At 37.7% G+C, this 19,161-nt stretch overlaps 1 protein-coding gene across 3 annotated transcripts in view; it reads left to right on the forward strand.

Annotated features, from left to right (window-relative positions):
• The window catches only part of MID1 (midline 1), a 359,385-nt gene extending 341,781 nt beyond the window's left edge, over positions 1 to 17,604 (forward strand). For all 3 annotated transcript variants that reach the window (XM_074858821.1, XM_074858822.1, XM_074858823.1), the window contains 4 exons: positions 1,141 to 1,284; positions 10,234 to 10,395; positions 12,610 to 12,817; positions 14,347 to 17,604. In XM_074858821.1, coding sequence (XP_074714922.1) covers positions 1,141 to 1,284; positions 10,234 to 10,395; positions 12,610 to 12,817; positions 14,347 to 14,695 — 863 coding nt within the window. In that variant the 3' untranslated portion in view covers positions 14,696 to 17,604. The remainder of the gene's footprint in view (positions 1 to 1,140; positions 1,285 to 10,233; positions 10,396 to 12,609; positions 12,818 to 14,346) is intronic.
• Positions 17,605 to 19,161: the final 1,557 nt, after the last annotated feature.

The raw sequence follows: 19,161 nt of genomic DNA on the forward strand, positions 1-19,161 counted from the left end.
GTCATTCAGAATTGCCTTCCTTTTCCTTTAATGCAGGCGTATTTTGGTTGTTTCAGCTTGAGTGCCCTTCTTCCTCACTCTGTGACAGCTGGGAGGAACACTATTAAGCACAAGGATTTTTTTTTTTTTTCAGGATGGTAGCATGTAGGGAAGATGATTAGGAATGAAGCTCCCACTGAGACAAGCATGCAGGAAGACCCACCAGTCTTTCAAAGAAAGATTAATTTGTTTCTTATTTAGGTGTTTGGGTTTGTAAAGAATGTAAACAAAGAAAATTTAGGCCTAAGAAGTTTGTTTCAAGTTTCACTTCTTTAAATAGGTCTTCAAAACAAACCTGTGTGTTAATATGAGAAGAATATATAGCTTGCTACACAGAGATCTTGCTTGTTGATTAAAAAAAAAAAAAAGAGGGACAACTTTTTATTAAAATGTTTGTATTGTTTTCTAGAATTATTTAATTAGCAATGACATTGAAGATTAGGCTGTAATAGTCATGCAGTCATGATGTTATGATAAGAACTCTTTATGTAAGGCTGAAGAAAAGTTAAATTATATGTGCCTGTATTAGAAAGGATAGCTAGCAAATAAACAAACATTAACTTGGAGAGAGAAGATTGAGCATGAAAGTATGAGTGTTTGGAAGCTTCCCCAAAATTACGGTTTTTAAATACCACTTATGCTAGTCTCTGGTAAGATAGGCTAGGCAAATACTACTTTCAAGTCAACAGTGAAGAGTGTTGACTCTCCCTCTTGATATATGCATCAATGAAACTTTTGATAATTTTGCTCTGATGGTCAGAACAGTCCTAGAAAAAGCAACATGTCAACTATACCCATTTAATCATAGTTTAATGTGACCACCTACGCATCACTTGTGCTAGGGCATCTGAAACTAAAGCTACTTTAATATAAAATACTTTCAAAATCTGGAGTTTGTAGGTGGTTATATTGATAGTAAGAATTCCTTTGCAACAATTTATTGATAATCAAAGTTACTACTCAAATTAGCAAAAAGTTGTTAAAAGGTCTGTTGGATGATATAGCTACAAACTCATACATCAGATGCAACCCCTAATCTCAGGTGAGAAGGGAAATACTTTACTGATTGTGTCAGTAAGCCTCCTCTGTTGTATCTCACAGCTCCCAACCCACCCACCATTCGAGAAGAGCTCTGTACAGCTTCTTATGATACCATTACTGTCCACTGGACGTCGGATGATGAATTCAGTGTGGTCTCTTATGAGCTGCAGTACACCATATTCACTGGACAAGCTAATGTTGTTAGTAAGTATAAACCTTCTCTTTTCTATTTCTGTTTCCTTGTGATATCTTTGTCAACCAAGTGCCTTTAAATATATATGTACTTGTATATCAAGAACAGGAAGCAAAAATATTTTCTAGGAAGATTTAAAGCCAAAATCCAATCCAATAATGATGTCAAACGTTCTAAAATTTAGAATTAATTCAATTAAAATTTCCTGTGTCTTTTCTGGGAGTGCCATGTAGTGAGAGCTTTTGAAGAGCAAAACCAGCACACATCCCCAAAGGCACAAGTATTGTCCCTGTTAACAGGACTTGTTTCTTGTGTCCTGAATCCTTTGTTGCAGATGTAGCAGGGGCAAAGACCTCAATTCCATTGTCTGAGCTAGTCGGGCACTTGGGAGCCTGTGTTGAACTGGTCATTATTTAGAACTGCAGTCCTGTTGTCATTTAGATAACCTTGACAAGTGGACCTTTGTCAGAAATACAGATTAAATCCTTCCCTCTGATTTTTACTGTCTTCAAGGCTACAAAGCATAGGTGTCAGTATACTGAAGGTTAAGGCAGCAAACAGCAGTGCAAAAACAATTAATATGATAACTTTGTTGAACTTATAATTACATCAACAATAATTGGTTTATATTTTGTATTATAGCACATTTTTTATTAAATACACCCTCTGTTTTGAATCTGTGATTTTCTTTAATGAACAAACTTACCGATCATTTCTTCGATTGTTTTGTTGTTAAATAACTATTCCTCTGAGAAAAAAATATTTTCTAATCTTTGGCCAGGAAGTCAACACTTCTGGGTTCAGTGCATAGTGATCACTGACTGTGAATTTGGAGAAGTCATTTAACTTCTTCCTGTTCCCCATATGTTTAACAGGAATACCACTAGCTGACACGTATTTGCTTTATGAAACAAGGATTCTGAAATGAACCAAATCAATCAAAAGGTGGAGTTTATTGAGTCAACATGAATTTAAATTGGGAACTCATTGCCACAGAGCATTGTTGTGTTTTTGAGTTCAAGAGATGACTGGACAGATCATGCAAGAAAAATCCACTGAGAAGAATGAAATGCAGAGACTCCTTTCTGTCTCAGGAGGTCCCAGAGCTGTAAGATGTTGAGGCCTGGGAGAGCGTGGTGAGAAATGATTGTGCTTTCCCTGTTCCTTAACACCCTCCTGTGCTCTTGCTTTTGTCCACCATCAGATACCCCAGCCACACACTGAGCTAGGTAGGTTTAGTTCTGATCCAGCACAGAAGTGTTTTTCTTCTTACAGAATTTGTTGAGATACTTTGATGAAAGTCAGTGCTGTGGACGTGTTTACAAGCTATATGTTAGTGGAAAAATGGTACGGTCTATGCCAAATTTCAGTACTGAGCCAAATGCTTGCACTGACACTTTTGTTGCTGTATGCACGTCATTTTCTCCATCACTAAACTGGAGTTAGTTTTCCAAGCCATCTGAAAGGATATCTGAGGATTCATGTGCTGGCTTTTTAACACCATTTTTAAGTAGATACTGTGAATATATTATGGTATTCAGGACTGACTAAAAAATAAGGTGGACTACTGAAAATTTGATGAGTGTTTTGCCAAAACCTCCATTTAGCATTTCACTTAACAGCCTAATTTTGGACAATACAGTGTAAAATTTAAGACTGCTGGAAAGACCAAGTAAACTTCAACACATGCTCCTACATCTGAGCAAGCTGGATAACAAAAAGGTCTAATAGTAATTTGGAAGAAAGTGGAGCAAGGTAGATAAGGAAGGAAAAGATTCCCTGATTAATCACTACTAAGTAGACAGGACTTAATGATAACACGGTACAGTACTTGCTTTCTAACCCATTTTTATCTGTGGCTTTATGCTAGAAGACTTTATTCAAGTCAGTTATTGGCACTACGTGTGAAGAGGGCAGCAGAGAGGTGTGCCATTTCCACATGTTTGTGATGTGGGGTTTTATTCTTTGCTTACTAGTGAATAAATAACAAGTTATTTAATTTTTAGACTGCATTGTAGGTTTCCCATGTGGAGGTGAAAGCTTTGATCTGTAAAACATGTATCAATTAGTCTGCTTTCAGAGATGCAGTATGATAATTTTGGGGTATATCATGAAGTGCTCAGTGTGCAGTCTGAACTGTCATTGTATCACTTTGCAAAAATGGTATCATTAAAAGTTTGAAGATAAAACAAATCAACACTGTAAGAAACTTTGTTTACAAAATGCTCTGAAGACCTGAAATGACAGTAGAAAGAAATGTAAGAACCGGGTCTTTTCCTTTTTCTTTTCCTTTTTCTTTTCCTTTTTCTTTTCCTTTTTCTTTTCCTTTTTCTTTTCCTTTTTCTTTTCCTTTTTCTTTTCCTTTTTCTTTTTCTTTTTTCTTTTTCTTTTTTCTTTTTCTTTTTTCTTTTTTCTTTTTTCTTTTTTCTTTTTTCTTTTTTCTTTTTTCTTTTTTCTTTTTTCTTTTTTCTTTTTTCTTTTTTCTTTTTTCTTTTTTCTTTTTTCTTTTTTCTTTTTTCTTTTTTCTTTTTCTTTTTCCTCTTCCTTTTCCTTTTCCTCTTCCTTTTTCTCTTCTCCTTTTCCCCTTTTCTCCTTTTCTCCTTCTCCTTCTTCTTCTTCCTCCTTTTAATGCAGCTAGCTCTTACACAAATATCCTGGTTATTAGTTTAAATTTAATTGAAAGCTGTGTTAACGCATTGCATGCATATATATATATATATACACACATATACATGCATATATAAGTATATGTGGAAAGGTTTTCTAAATGTTGTAAAGCTTTTTTTTAATCTCATTATTTAATGTAGACTTGAACACCTCCAATGGAGATGTTCCCACCAAATCTAACTGCTACAAATCTGCCCAGGTTTCTAACACGTGAGGCTCTCCCAGTTCATTCCAACTTCCACTGGTAATGGAGATTTGTCCACTAACATCCTGATTTTACTTAGAACACTACTTGGATGTTTCTTCACTTTGTTGGATTATATTCTTTGTCCTGCAAAAGGGTCTAATATCCCAACTTTTATAAATTACTTTCCAAGATTGTCCCTAGAATATTGGAGTGTACCTTAATAGTGTGGTTGAACAGAGTGCTATTTTCACTGTAAATGTGTTAGCAGGCACTGCACTGCAGCTTTCTTGTTTTGATGAACTGAAGCTAGGTGATATTTTTTTTTTTAAATCCCATTTTAATGGAACATATTTTGGATTAGCATGATTTTTTTTCTATTTATGACATTTGCATGCTGTTGCACATAACTATTTTTTTAATTTATTTCTCTGTCACATCCCAAAAAGTTGCCATTGGTATTGTGTGTTGCTTCTAGCAGATAATGTAAACAGGTTCATAGATTGTCTACGGTTCTGTGTTTTTGTAGCTATGAATTAGTCATGAGGGAGTAGCTACAGTACTGCATTAAACCAACAAGCTTTTTTCCCCTGAGACAATAGGAATCACTTTGCATATATACCCACCTACCGTGCTAATGGAGGCTGTTATTTTGGAATCCATTTCTTAAAACCACATAGCCAGACTGACTGTACTTTCCACTCCCCAGTACATTTCCCCCACCAGAGGCATATATCATTCAGACATTGCTAAGAATTCAGTAACAAAAACAAGCAATGCTATGTTTTTCTAGTGTATTTTCTATCCAACATAATCAACTATATTCTTTTTTATTAACTGAAAAATTGGGGAGTTAACATTTGATGGAAAAGGTCCAAATAGAGTATTTCATTTTGAATCCTATTTCATACAGGAAAGATTATTTCCAAATGTGGCCAAACCGCTTGGCTATTAAATGCTTGGCAGCCCTATTCTGTGCATAAGAGCAATACAGAACTTTAAATTAAGCAGGCTTTTACTAAAGCAGTTGTTCTCAGAGTTATACCATTTGCACATTTGCATTTCTGAGAGGCAGCTAATCACCTGCAATCTGAATATTGTAAAGGCTTTTAAAATTACTTTGTCACTAGCTAGCTAACATGCATTATAATTTCATTATCCCATTTCAATAAATTTTCAAGTATTTATTGAGCATGCATTTTTTTAACATCATGGATTTCCTTCAGTATGCTTCAGGAAGGTTAAAATTTAAACACCCAGTTTTTTATGAGCTGTGATACAAGATGTCTTCATGAAAAACACATCTTCAAGACAAAAAGCAGTAAATAATTACCTCTTTCCTGGTAAATGAAAATTAGGTTCGTTAGTTACATCAGCTAAATACTAAAAATCACTGTGTTAAGGATACAGTATACTGTAAGAACCCTTTCAGTGTTACATAGTTACTCTTCCTATGAGATAGGATAAAATTTTATTGAAGGATCTAAAACAATTAGGAGCCCCAGCTTCCATGAAAAAACAGTGAATTTATGATTCACCAATTAAGTTTTGAATAGTCTGGCTTTTTTCTGTTTCTGGAAATTTTAATTTATTAAAAACCAATTCCTTACAATCTTCAGATTGCTTCCAAGGATTTTAGTGAGTATCTTTTAATGGCACAAAAGAAAATCTGGGATACAACCAGGAAAACTTCTGCCTCTTGAAAAGTATAAAAAGAGTGTATTTCTTAAAAAAATGTGATGTGTTTTGCAGAAATCCTGCATATGTTGTTTTCTTTCACATGACAGTACAGAGTGCGGGTGGAGAGCTATCTGTTACCTTCACCTACTGTATTTGTCCTACCAAGTTGAACTGGTAATAGTCTATTTAAATAAAGCATTTTAAAATAATTAAAATACTCAAGAGATTAAATAACCTTCCCATGACTTTTGTGCTCCTCTTCCAGTTTTCAAGATATATTTTATTAAAATCTACCAGAGTAAATTTTAAGAGGATTTACACCTTGGGATTTTTCCCATCTGTTTTTTAAAGTGCATCAACAGCCAACACCAGGGAAACAGCTTTACAAATTATTACCTCCAGACTATGAGAAACTTATTTTGAAAAGTCACACATCCTGTACGGACATCACTGTGCTCACTGCACCATTCCAGGATGTAATTTAAATTCTCTACATTTTTGTAGGCCACAGTTTTAAAATACATTGTTTTACCACCTGCATAACCCTGTAAAAAGCCCTGGGTTTTTGAAACAAGAAACGTGAATGTAGGAGTGGATTAGGAGTGGGTACAATAGGAAACCCTTAGCTCCTGCTGCTGCACCAGTGAGGAGAAGATGCGTGCTTTTCCACTTAACCTGCTGCCACCGGCAGGGATCTGAGAGGACAAACACTACCTCTGGATGCCCAGTTAACAGGCTGCTTGCTCATTTCCCTGAGCTTTCTTAATCATCTTCTTGCATATTCAGAGAAGGGCTGTCCTGACAGGGCATAACTGGAGACAAATTCTTCTGATGCAGTGACAAAATATTCTTTCACACCTAAAAGCTTAACTTGGCTGCCACTAGTTACTATTCTCTGTTTTGAAGGATTTTGGACTTGTACTTTGACACCATCAAAACTTCATTCACAAGATTTTCAAATCAAAGTTCAATTTAAAGCCTGTTATCAAATAGCTCGCAGTCAGGAAGCACATGGACACTGAGCCCCTTGGTGCATAGGCAAGAGCTGAGATTGTTGGAACAGCAAGGTTTGTTGAGCAAAGTAACTAAGTCAGTCACTGCACATCCAGCATTTATTGTACACTGGTAGTTTGAGATGCCTAAGATTGGAAGGACAAAAAAAAACCAAACCAAGGTGTCTTACATCATCAAAGAGGATAGAGCCTTTGCCTAGAACATGAGTCAGGACAAAAGGATGGTTCCCAACTCTCTCTGTTGACTCATCAGAGTTTAGGTTAGGTAAAGTCCTAACTCAGGAACTCTGCTCTTTGTTCAAGGTCAGGTGGATGAATGTACACCTACCTGTGAGTGTTTTGACATTAACCCCAGCAGCAGAAGCCAAGATGTAGCAATACCTAAAATTACTGTGGCTCTGCCTTCTATACAGAAATCTAAATTAACCATTAACTGGATTATTTAATAATATAATAATTTACTCTGTGTGGGTATTTACAGACTAGTGAGTATTGGGTATATATAAATCTACATACATGGGAGGAGAGGATAGACTGGAGAGGAGACTCATAGCAATGCAACTCTACCTTTGCAGTCCTTCATATACCTATTTAGATCCAAATTTTACACTTCATTAAGAAGCAATCAGACTCTGGAGGGTATCATAAAAAGTGTAATGCAAGCCTGAAAAATGTGCCCTTTAGAGAGTTGTAGTGACTAATGCAAATCTAGTTTCAAGAAGATTTAGCAAAAATCTGGGCATTTCTGTGTCTGTGTAAGGGTTTGTTTATATATGGCCTATGTATACCATAGAGCTTTGCTTTTAAAGTGTGGTTATGGAAGGAGAAGACACTTCCAGGACCATTATCTGGATCCATCCTGCTTACTGTCTTATGTTATTTGATACCCCATCAGAGGCATCTGAGTTAAGGATTCCTTGATCATCCTGGACTCCCTCTAAATCCAGTGCTTCATTCTGTTTTATTTTAATTGAGCACTTATTTTGCAATAGCACCTATGAGTCAGGGTAAGTCATGGTCTCAATGCAAAATCAGTGTGGTAGTTCAGCTACAGAACAAGTGTGCCTTTACTCTAGTACATGTGGCAAATTTTTACTGGGAAAAGACGATGATTCTTCAGAGCAGTCAGTGAAATATTTTATGCCAGGAAACTGCTGCTTTTATTTCCTTTCTTCCTCTTAGGAAACCCATTCACACCCAGCCTAAAAAAATAAATATCATTCAGTATGTATGGTTCAGTGAAACAAGAGGTGGACTGATGTTGTTATAAGCAGTTTACTACAAGTGCTAGGCACAACTGAGATTTTCATGGGGTATAACACTGGGTTCTTTTTTTTCAGGAGGTAGACAGATGATTACTCCATGTGATCTAATTTTTCAATAGTCTTGAGAAAAACAGTGCTGCAATGTTGCTTTTCTTTGCTTCTTCTATTCACATAGAGCAAACTGTTTGAATCCCTTGTAACTGATATTTAGGGAGGCTACATGTGGCCAGGATGCTTGCTGGTTGGAGCATAAGGAACATGCTACAATTCTTTTTTTCCCACTTCACACCAGGAAACTGCAACAGAGAAATGTTCTCATTCTGGTAAATCATGGTCCAAAGGCTACAACCCACGTGTGAGTTCAGCCACAGGCTTAGACTTCCAGACTTCAAATCGGGGGGTGGGGGGGTGGGGGATGTCATCTCACCTCATTTTAGATACCTGAAATTAGAGATCTCACCTGCGCTAGTCACCTAGGCTTCCTCTGTGGCCAAGAAAAGAGAGACACTTGTGGTAGGATGTTCATACCTGGAGAAGTGAAAGAAATTATTCACTGATTTCTGCCTCTTCTCAGAGTCCAGAAAAATAGGTTAGTCATTGCAGCTCTTCATATGATGAGGTGATGAGTCCCACCTGAAACTGTGCCTCAGTTGCCCATTTGCACAGCATGATGAATAGCTGCCTGCCTCTCAAGGATGTTATGTAATATAAGAGAACTTTGAGACAAAAGCTACATAATTCTTAGATCAAAATTTGGGGTTTAAGTTCTGTTTCTAATGATCTTTTGTTACGAAAAATGTGTCCCAAATTAGCAAGGAATCTCCCAGTATGGTTATGAATTGTCTCTGAGTCTGTAAACCTGCATCACAGATCTTTTTCTTTCAAATTTTGTGCCCAGTAGGCTTTTAGTTTTTACTTTACATGAAGGTTTTTATATTGTCTAATATGCAGAGCTGAAATTACTACTTTCTGAAAGATTCTCTTTACTAATATTTACTGGTAAAACATGAGTTAAGAGCTGAAAGCTGTTTTTTTAATAACACAATAGCTTTCATAACATGTTCTATGCCCAGTAAGGCAGAGACCAAGAAGTCTGTCAGATTCCTAATCCACTCAAGCATTTTTCTTTTAAATTTTCCAGCCTTACATATGCACACACATGCATACACTTCCATCTGCATGTATCTTTTTCTAATTGTATAACTATATAAAAATATTGTGAATATATATACACTTCATGAAAGTTAAATTTGTTATTTATGTAAACATTTAAAATAAGAGAGCTATCAGTCTGGGGATCCATTAGTCCAAGAGCTGTTCAAAATGTACAGTAATACGGGTGATTGACTGCCATTGCAGTTATATCACAGTAGGAAAAATTTATGTAGGTGAATACGTTCTTTTTAGTGTAGTATTTCCCTGTGTTGAAGATGATATTGCTCCTCCCTTATTTTACTTACTTTCTACATATTATACTTCTGTGATAGGCATCAAATGTACACAAAAAAGTTTGTAACTGGAAAATTATCCAGCTCTTCCCCAGCTGACATATAACGATGAGGACATAAATCAAAAAGTTGCATCCATTGCATTTACTGGCTTAGATTACATCCTGGCAAAGTCTGGAGTGTAAGAGACAAAGCTTGATCTGAAGCCCGTGCTCTACCCTCTTTGGCCTCCCATGATTTGCTTCAGGTCCTGAAGAATGCATGCTTGGAGACTGTCAGCAAAGGTGCCTCCCCATCCCTCCTGGCTTTACCACTTACGTTAGTCTTCTGAGGCTTAAACTGAGTTCATTAATCCAAACAGTATATTGATGGGATCTCCATAATCCTTTAGTTCTTAAGCAATAAAGAATTCCTTGTGCTGGGACACGAAAAATCTCAGAGTGCTCGTGCCTCCACTGAATCATTTCTTAAATGCCCATTTTTTATGGTTGACTTCACGTAGCAAGAACTTAAAAGGTACGTTGACTGAGAGCTGATGAAATGAGTTAGTGGCATTAAGTAGCGACTCAGTAAATGTAACAACACTTTAAAAGGCACAGAAGCAAAATTCATATCGGTCTTTGGGTGCTTGGGAGTGCTCTAAATGTTCCTGTTACAAAGTGTTCAGTATGTTATGACTGATGTTCTCTGTTTGAAATTGCAGGTTTATGCAACTCAGCCGACAGCTGGATGATTGTTCCCAATATCAAACAAAACCACTACACAGTGCACGGGTTACAAAGTGGCACTAAGTACATCTTCATTGTTAAGGCTATTAATCAGGCAGGCAGCAGAAGCAGCGAGCCCGGCAAGCTCAAGACAAACAGTGAGTAACGTGAGATCCAGCACGCATGCATTCTTCTCCTTTTTTGTCTTCCTTTTTAGTTTTGATCTTTGGAAGATAGAAGAGCACAGAGCAGTTTAACTTGTTTAAAGTGCTTCCCACAATGAAAGCCACTTATTTAACTCAATTCAGGATTGCCAGAGTCTTCAGTAGTGAAGAAATTACTCTTTTTTTGAGATGCATCTGTAGTTTGGAAATATCATTTAGGAACAGAGCCATCACATGTGAAATGATTGAAACTACTCTTTTGGGGTTTTGTTTTAATGTCCCTTCTATTCTTTTTCCTCTACAAAGCAAAAACTTTTCTTATGTTTCAAAAAAACCCACTTTAATTTTGTATAGTATTCATAAATTTAATTTAAGCTAGTTTAATTTTATTTTCCAAAACGATCTCTTTCTCAGGACGCTAGAAAACTTCTTAACTCCATCTCCCTCAATTTTTTATGGAGTTCAACGAGGTGGTAGAGTAGTCAGAGATCCCACTTCAAAAAAAAACAATGGTTACGCAAATTATTAACAGATGTAGTATAGCAATTTTAAGACTGGTTTTCAGCGTTTTTCTTCCTGTGTCCCAGCCAATCCCTCAGTCGTGTAGTCATCACGGGCAGCTCTGAGTACAGGAAAGGGAACACTGGGATTTGTGCACCCTCTGAAACTTGCTTATTGTAGGAGAGGGTGCTCGAAGAGGGGCAATACTGAATGTTGTAAGAAGGAGGCTTTAGGGAGTGGCACGTGCATGTTTCTGATTTTCTCTTTTCTGCTATTAACCTAGCTTGCACTTCTGTGTAAAAGCTTCTCATACAATCCCCACATCTGCTACCAAGAATCTGCATATTGTTAAACCTGGTAACCTGCAAGCAAATACGTAACCAGAGGACCCACCTGGAAATGTCAATCCTTTATCCTTTTGTCTGTTTGTGATCCAGTGTGGCACAAAAGCAATCTCTCGGGTGACTGTGAGAAATGATGTGACCAGATACAATTCAGTACAGAGAAAGACATCCTCTAGATACTGCTTCAGCAACACAAGAGCTACTAACTAGTTAGAGAGGCAGGCCGTTGGTATTTTAATGCTATCAAGTGGTAGGAAAAAGCAGGTAAAATGTGCCCCAAAATACTTTCCAGTGGGTTTGATTTATACTTGGTCATAATACATAACTAAATACATATTGCAAAAGTAGATAACTGACCAATCTACATCTTATTTGAAGTACAGGTATGAGTGCCTCACACAGACCTCATGGGAGCACTCATTTCTATTTTCTGTGCATGTCATCAAATCTTCTGCTTACATTTTTTTACCCTTGATGTGAAAGACAGTAAGAAGGGGAAAGAGGTTTGCTGGATGACTTGTGGAGTCATACTTTCCTAGTTGACTCCTGTTGGAGGTAAATGATCATTTTGCTTTGTGACACAATGAGCAAGCCTGTCAGAATTGTGGTGGGCTTTCTATATCTACAGGGTTCAGTTTACCAAAAAGCTTCCTGTTATTGTCTTCAAACCTCGTGCTACAGCTGAAGATACTTGCCAAGAGCAACAACCTTCATAATGTTTTTTACACCACATTATTCGGACCAAGTTACAGTTCACTTCCTTCTTTTTAATGCACAGTATCCAGCACCACATGGGCATCCTTCCAGAATGATCCTGAATTGTTGACTGTGCTTGTTATAAATAAAGCTGTGAGTGAACGAACAGACAAGGCTAGTGCTTCTTATTTTCAAACTCATTTTGTGGAATTTGAAATCATACTTTTTTTAGTAACGATGAAGATGTTATTATGGAGCTTTATCCCTAGAACATTAATAGAATGCAATTTATTCTAAATCTAATATGCTGTGAAAAAAGCAACCCTCAGACCTTTATTAGCATGTATATTGGTTTCAATTACATGCAAGAATTAGAGTATTCAGGTTACCTCTAGTTCAGAGATAATGGGCATGATGATTATGCAGCGCTCTTTTCAGGGATTATTGACACAGGGAAGTTAGTGCACAATGAGATTGACAGTAAACTGACAATGCAAACCAGCTATTGCAGGGAGCAGAATAGGTTCATCTATCTCAAGAACACTTCAGAGGAGGAGATTAATATGGTTATGCAATCTTGTGGGCTTCTTAGAAGCTCGCTAATCCACTCTCCTTTTCAAAATCAAAGCCAAACCATTCTTCTGCCATCTTTGTCTCGCATCTCTAGGTCAGCCATTTAAACTGGACCCCAAATCTGCTCACAGAAAATTGAAAGTGTCTCATGATAACTTGACAGTCGAACGTGATGAAACATCCTCCAAAAAGAGTCACACACCAGAGCGATTCACGAGCCAAGGGAGCTATGGAGTAGCTGGCAACGTGTTTATTGACAGCGGGCGGCATTACTGGGAAGTGGTTATAAGCGGGAGTACGTGGTATGTATATAAAAATATATGTGAAAAGAACAGTAATTCACACTGTTCAGATCCTGGCACAGTTTATCTGATAGAGACCAGTTGCAGAGGCATGCAGAACAGTACAAGAACAGGAGAATTGTATACTTTCACACAGTTTGTCAGACTATTTTCTCAGTCTCCAGCACTTTCAGACTCTGGAGCTAAATCTGCCAGATTTACATTTAGCAGCCTTCACAGGACATTTACTCCATGACTTGGGATGGTTGTTTTTTGAATCCACATACAGTATGTTTTAAGATTTTAGTGAATTAGAGAGGTAAGAGCAGCAACACAACAGAGCAAACTTTGTAAGTGTGATCATTTCTTTACTAAACATGAAAGACCTTAGCATCTTTCAGTAAGAAAAAAAAATAAACATGAGGACAGTTTGATGATCCAGTTTCACAGGGGTGGAAGTCAGATTTGCTTCTGGGGTGGGGGTACGGAGCAGCAGAGCTGTAGGTCTGTGCCCCAGAGTATGAAGCAAGGGGCAGGAAATGGAGGATGATCCTGTATGATCCTCTGTGTCATACAGGGGTGGATTTCAGGGGCCCTTTAGTCAGTGGAAGAGATGTCATCCTTTGGTATTCAAAGGCAACAATGATGATGGAAGTTAATGGAGTGGAAAAATCAGTAAGGTCTTCAGGTATGCCCACTGTCTCAAACAAGACAAATGCTGTTTGCCTGTGCCAATGCTAGGGAATGGAAATAGAGTAACTTATGGCACGTTAATCTCTGTTGGTTAAAAGCCCAACAAATACTGCAGTGTCTCTAGAACATGAGGAAGTTTTACATTTCTGTTATATATGAGAAGTCAGGTATTTGCCCTCAGTGTCCATTAATGATAATATTTCCACAATTCTTTTACCCTGCATATCTTGCTATAAATTATGGTTTGCAGAGCAAATGTCTTCATCTATACTGCTTCACTTGGCCCAAAACACAGTCTCAGAAATGCGCATTTGAATCTAAAAACCACACCAACATCTGGCCAAAATATTTGGGAATGGCAGAAATTTTTTTTTTAATGTGTCCTTTGATGTTTACTCTTGCATTCTTTCTTCTGGGCCATATATTAAAGGAGCAAGGAGAGATCAGATTAGCTGACAGATAGCAGTGTATTTTAAAATCAATTAATTCCTCTGTATTTGTCTGTTTGGAAGTGGAAATCTGAGGCCCAGTGATTTAAACTCTTGAGCTGCTGATTACTCAACAATATTCCTTTTGAATACCAGAGGCAAGTGCTCCAAAAAATTACCATAGCAGCCAAACTACAAACAATACAAGGGACAATAACATTTCCCTGAGCTCTCAGACCCAAAAGAGAGGTGGGAAAAAACATTAATTAAGCCTGTGCAGATGTTGTGGTGAAATGTCGCTTAAGTAGATTTTAACCAGAAGAAGAGGCTGGGGCGTTCCAGTGAGTCCTCTGGGCTAACATTTGACTTTACTGAGAGCCAAACATGGCAGGAAGCTTTTGTTTCCTTGAGTTGTTTTTTGTTTTGCAGGTATGCCATTGGTATTTCCTACAAGTCAGCACCAAAACACGAGTGGATCGGGAAGAATTCTGCCTCCTGGGTGCTTTGCCGCTGCAATAACACGTGGGTGGTGCGGCACAACAGCAAAGAAATCCCCATAGAGCCTGCACCTCACCTCAGGCGGGTTGGGATTTTGCTGGACTATGACAACGGTTCCCTTGCTTTTTACGATGCTTTGAACTCCCTACACCTTTACACTTTTGACATTACATTTGGGCAGCCTGTGTGCCCCACGTTCACTGTGTGGAATAAGTGTTTGACCATTATAACTGGCTTGCCTATCCCTGACCACCTAGACTCCTCCGAGCAGCTTGCATGACTGCTAAAAGCCAAAAGGTAGGATGACGTGTCTTCCCAGGGCGGCCAGGCAGCTGCCCGCAGGAGCTTGCCCGGAGCTGGTGGACTGCGTGGCAACCCGGCCATCTCTGCTGAATCCAGCCAGAACTGAAAAGGGGAGAATATCTCTTTTCTGTGTACTTTGTATGGAACGACAAGAAGTGGCTTTAATAATATCTTAGAACTTTCTTTTGCAGTTGGTTTTGGTTGGTTGGTTTTGTATTTAGTCTCTTACAGGAAGATTTATAAATTATTTATAAAATCAAAAAAAAAAAAAAAATAGAAGGGAAAGCCTGGTTTGGACACCTGGAAAATGACTTACTTGTTTTGCACATTGATGGTCCTATTAATTAAAGTTTCATCAGCCCTTTGCATCATTTTATTTTATAGTGGATAAAAGCAGGAAATTGAAAGGATGAAAACTGCAGAGTGGACAAGACAGGTTTTACTCGTGTCAATATTGGCGCTCTCATTACCAGTCTTACTGAGTGCGAGATCTCCTAGTTTCTTCTTTGCACATGGGAGTGTGCAGACCAAAAAGAACAAAAATAAACAAGTGAGGAAGTGGAGCTAGCCAACACAGCAAAAGAAGAAAGTTTTATTTACTTCTGTTCACAAGGCAGTGCTCTCTCTGTTCATAAAAACATGTGGAATATCTCCTAGAAATGTGAGTGGATAAATCATCTGGTGCTTTATTTTACTGATGGCAACATTCCCATCTACCAGTGCTTCACCTTCATCTTTGGGAAACACTGTAGAATCACCGAGGATGTGAAAGACTGATACCATCTCTGAGAATCAGCAACACTGGAGGAGAGCAGCTAATCCAAGGTCTGACTGTAGACTAATCTGATAAAGCACGGCATCATTTAAGGATTGAGTGTAATAGAAGATGTCGTGGTTCTGATGGTAGATATGTGAATGCTTATTGCTGATTTTACAAGGTTCAACATAGCAAGCCCAGCCAACAACTCAGAAGTGAGACATGTGCCACTTTACCATTGATTTTAAATTAAATACAAATGTTGCATTGTTATACACTATGTGGTCTCTATAACAAAACAAGGAAATCTGTTTTACATGTGCTGTATAGAGAGACACTGCAGCTGGAGTTTGCTCGTAGTTATCATTGTCCTGGATTATTTGGGAAGGCACAGTTCTCTTTGTGAATGAGGAGTAAATAGCAAGTTTTCAGCAGCAGTAGGAATCTATATGTGCAGGCCCTACATTCATCCTGGTGTTGGTGGATGAGCTTCAGTGAAGGCAATAGAGGTTGTACCTACTTTATCTCAAAGCTGAATCAGGTGCATTTTTTTTCTCTTTTCCTTCTACAGAATAGAAGCCCTTTGTAATTACTACAATGCTTATGTATAAATGATCATTTTGGGAGATGATGAGGCATATGACAACTTTAAAAGAATGGTTTTCCTGCAGCGTTTAGTTGTTACTATGCAAGTGGTGAAAATCTGCTTGTGTAGAAAAAGGATAAATTGAATATCAGCTTTACGAAAAGATTTGCTCAGCAATTTATAACTCTGCTTTAGGTGTCTTTTGAAAAGGATGCCTTAAAGCACTTTGTTCACTAATGGGTCCAAAATAAAATAGTCCCAATCTCAGCTTCAGATTTTTTAAATACTGGTTCTCCATACAAAGCTGTACTGCAGTTTGCCTTATGATCAAGATGAGGAATACATACATGCCTATTTGTTTTTTTTCCATTTTTTAATAGAAGATAAATGTCTATCTGTGTTTCTTTGATTTCCCTTTACATGCTCTGCTAGCTGCTGAGTTAAACAGAGAAAAGTCTGGCAGTACGTTGCCGGTACCATGGCTTTCAGCTGCAGTAGCATCCCATGGTTCACAGGCAGGAGCCACTGATCTTTTCGGAGTTGACACAAATAAGGGAAAACATGTACATATAGTGAACTGCAGTGTTTATCATAGTGTCTTTAATAATCAAGAAATGTATACCCTCAAAAATGAAAAAGTAAATAAATCCCCAAACATTACATTTCATAATTGAGCACAATGTTACCGATACAGTCTGATCTACATTGTCCAGATGATCTGGCCTGGGATGTTTGGGAGGTAGCCAGGATGGCACAAAAATTATTATAATGAGTTGACAGGAGATGACTGATGCAAAGCAGTGATAAAGAGATGCAGGAGGAAAGTAGTTTTAATCTAGGATTATTGCCAAGTTTCTGCCTATAAGAAAAGGGTGTATTACCAAAGTACACGTAGCAAGGCTGTGTATCTTCTCTTTTGCCAGAAGTATTAAATCTAGAAGCTGATTTCAGTAGTGGACAAACTGAAAACACTGTTCAGTGTTTGGCCATACAATATTGGCAGAGATGGAACTGGATGGAAGTAATACCATGAATGTGGAAAGATCCCAAATGATCTCACATATTTTCATTCTAAAGATCGCCGTGAGTCTAAAGACAGATCATGGTTTTGGCCAATGGAAAAAGAATGATTGTTATCTACAGATCTTGCTGTATCATTTTTATTTTAACACAGAATACTTCATTTGGAGCCAAGTCACATTTCTGCAGTGGACTATTAATTCAGTGTGTACTCTTTATGCATATATGTTTGTGTATATATGTACACATATGTATGGGTACACACACACCAGTATATGCACAAATATAGTGTGTAATTTGTGTATATGCATACATACATGTATACATACACAAACTGACAGTAATTAGTCAGGTGTTCCTTTTTTGCTTGTTTCTTGAACAATTTCATATTCTGTATGACCATGAGGAAACAAGTTTGTTATGAATGGTCTTCTGGACATTTTTTAACAAACAAAATCTGTTTATTTTACAGTACTTGATTCAATGCCTCATTAATCAATAAAAACATCGATTTGAAAATGTAGCTTCTGTGGTCTGTGGCATTTTGCATGGTCCATAGTAATCAATTGAAATCTGGGGGAAGGGTAATCCTCACGTAAAAATAAAACATGGTACTTTAATGTAGCTTGCAGTCTTAAATGAGGGATTTTCCCTGACGTTTGAAAGTTTTGTGACTAGGAATGAGGTAGCATTGTATAATGCTGTGTTTAACAAAGGCAGATTTTTGAGGAATAGTCTGATGTGATGCAAGCAATGAATGTAGTAGATAAAGCCTGTGTTGATATGATTGTTTCAAAGGTGTATTTAAAACCCAAGTTGGGATTCAGCAGAGTTAGAGCAAACTATAGCACAATATCTTTAGAAGACAGGAGCATCAGCTCAGAGTAGTCAAACTTGAGGTAATGGAAGGGTGGGGGACTTTTTTCTCTCTGAGAACAGATAAGTTTTTCCATGTGTTAGGCTCCCATGTATTAATACATGTCTAACAGGGAAAAAAAATAATTCAAGAATGGTGTGTATGTCATAGATCATTTAGTAGACTGTCTCCGGCCCATTGTAGTTTCCCACTGTTGGCTTTCAGAGAGCAAAAAATTTGCTGCATTTTCTGCCATGAGTTTATTCTTTGTCTGTTTTGGGTATCCCATTTCTCAATGGCTCAGCGAAGAGACCCCCACGGAGCAGTGGGTCCCAAGGGTAGGAAGCATAAAAATCCCTCAGATGTGGGTACACTGAAAAGCTGGAAATCTGCAAGTACAGGTGAAAACACATGCATGTTCTTCATTATATTAGCAATAGTAAGTCACTAGAGAGCAGCATGCATCATCAGTTTTAATCCTGCGTCTTAATTGCAAAGACTATATTCTTTCCATTTTAAGAAATGCAACAGGACGCTATTGACAGCACAAATTGAAGTGTCAGCTCTTTAACCAGTTCATTTTGAGATGGCCAGCATTTATAACACTATGAAGAACTGTTGGCTGGGGGAGATTTCATTAAACTATTATTTGACATCGAACACTGTATAAATATTTCTTTCTTAATTATTCTGATAAAGCAAATGTCTAGTAGTTCCCAGATTCTGCTTTTAGTTACAGCAGCACAAATTCCAGCTAAGCCCATGCAACAAACAAGGTGAGAATTGCTAGTGGCTCTTACTGCATCACCAAAACTGAGACTGTTCATTTTAATTGGAAACACTGTCTTCATTTCTGGTTTAGGAGTAAAGAAGTGTTGGACCCACACAGAAAGTACACACTATGCCATTTCAGTAACCAGCCAGGACACACCTGGCCTGAAGGCCATTGGTGGGGCAGCTTTGGGAAGCCAGTGATAAATTAAAAACATGCACAGGTTGCTTATGTAGTAATGTACTGGCCATGTTCTTGTAACACTATCTCTAATGTCTTTTCACATACTGATCTTTCTAGTAGTGGAAGTGTGTATTAAGATATAGGAATGTAAAATGCAGTATTTTTCTGTGTTATTGGGTTGGTTGCTTTTTAGAAATTAGTTCAGTGTTCTGAGCTTCAGCCTTAATTCTCCACATGGAGAAAAGCCCTTGTCACTCCCAAGTGCTGAT

Source organism: Strix uralensis, chromosome 2, assembly GCF_047716275.1.
Source record: "Strix uralensis isolate ZFMK-TIS-50842 chromosome 2, bStrUra1, whole genome shotgun sequence".
Lineage (NCBI taxonomy): Eukaryota > Metazoa > Chordata > Aves > Strigiformes > Strigidae > Strix > Strix uralensis.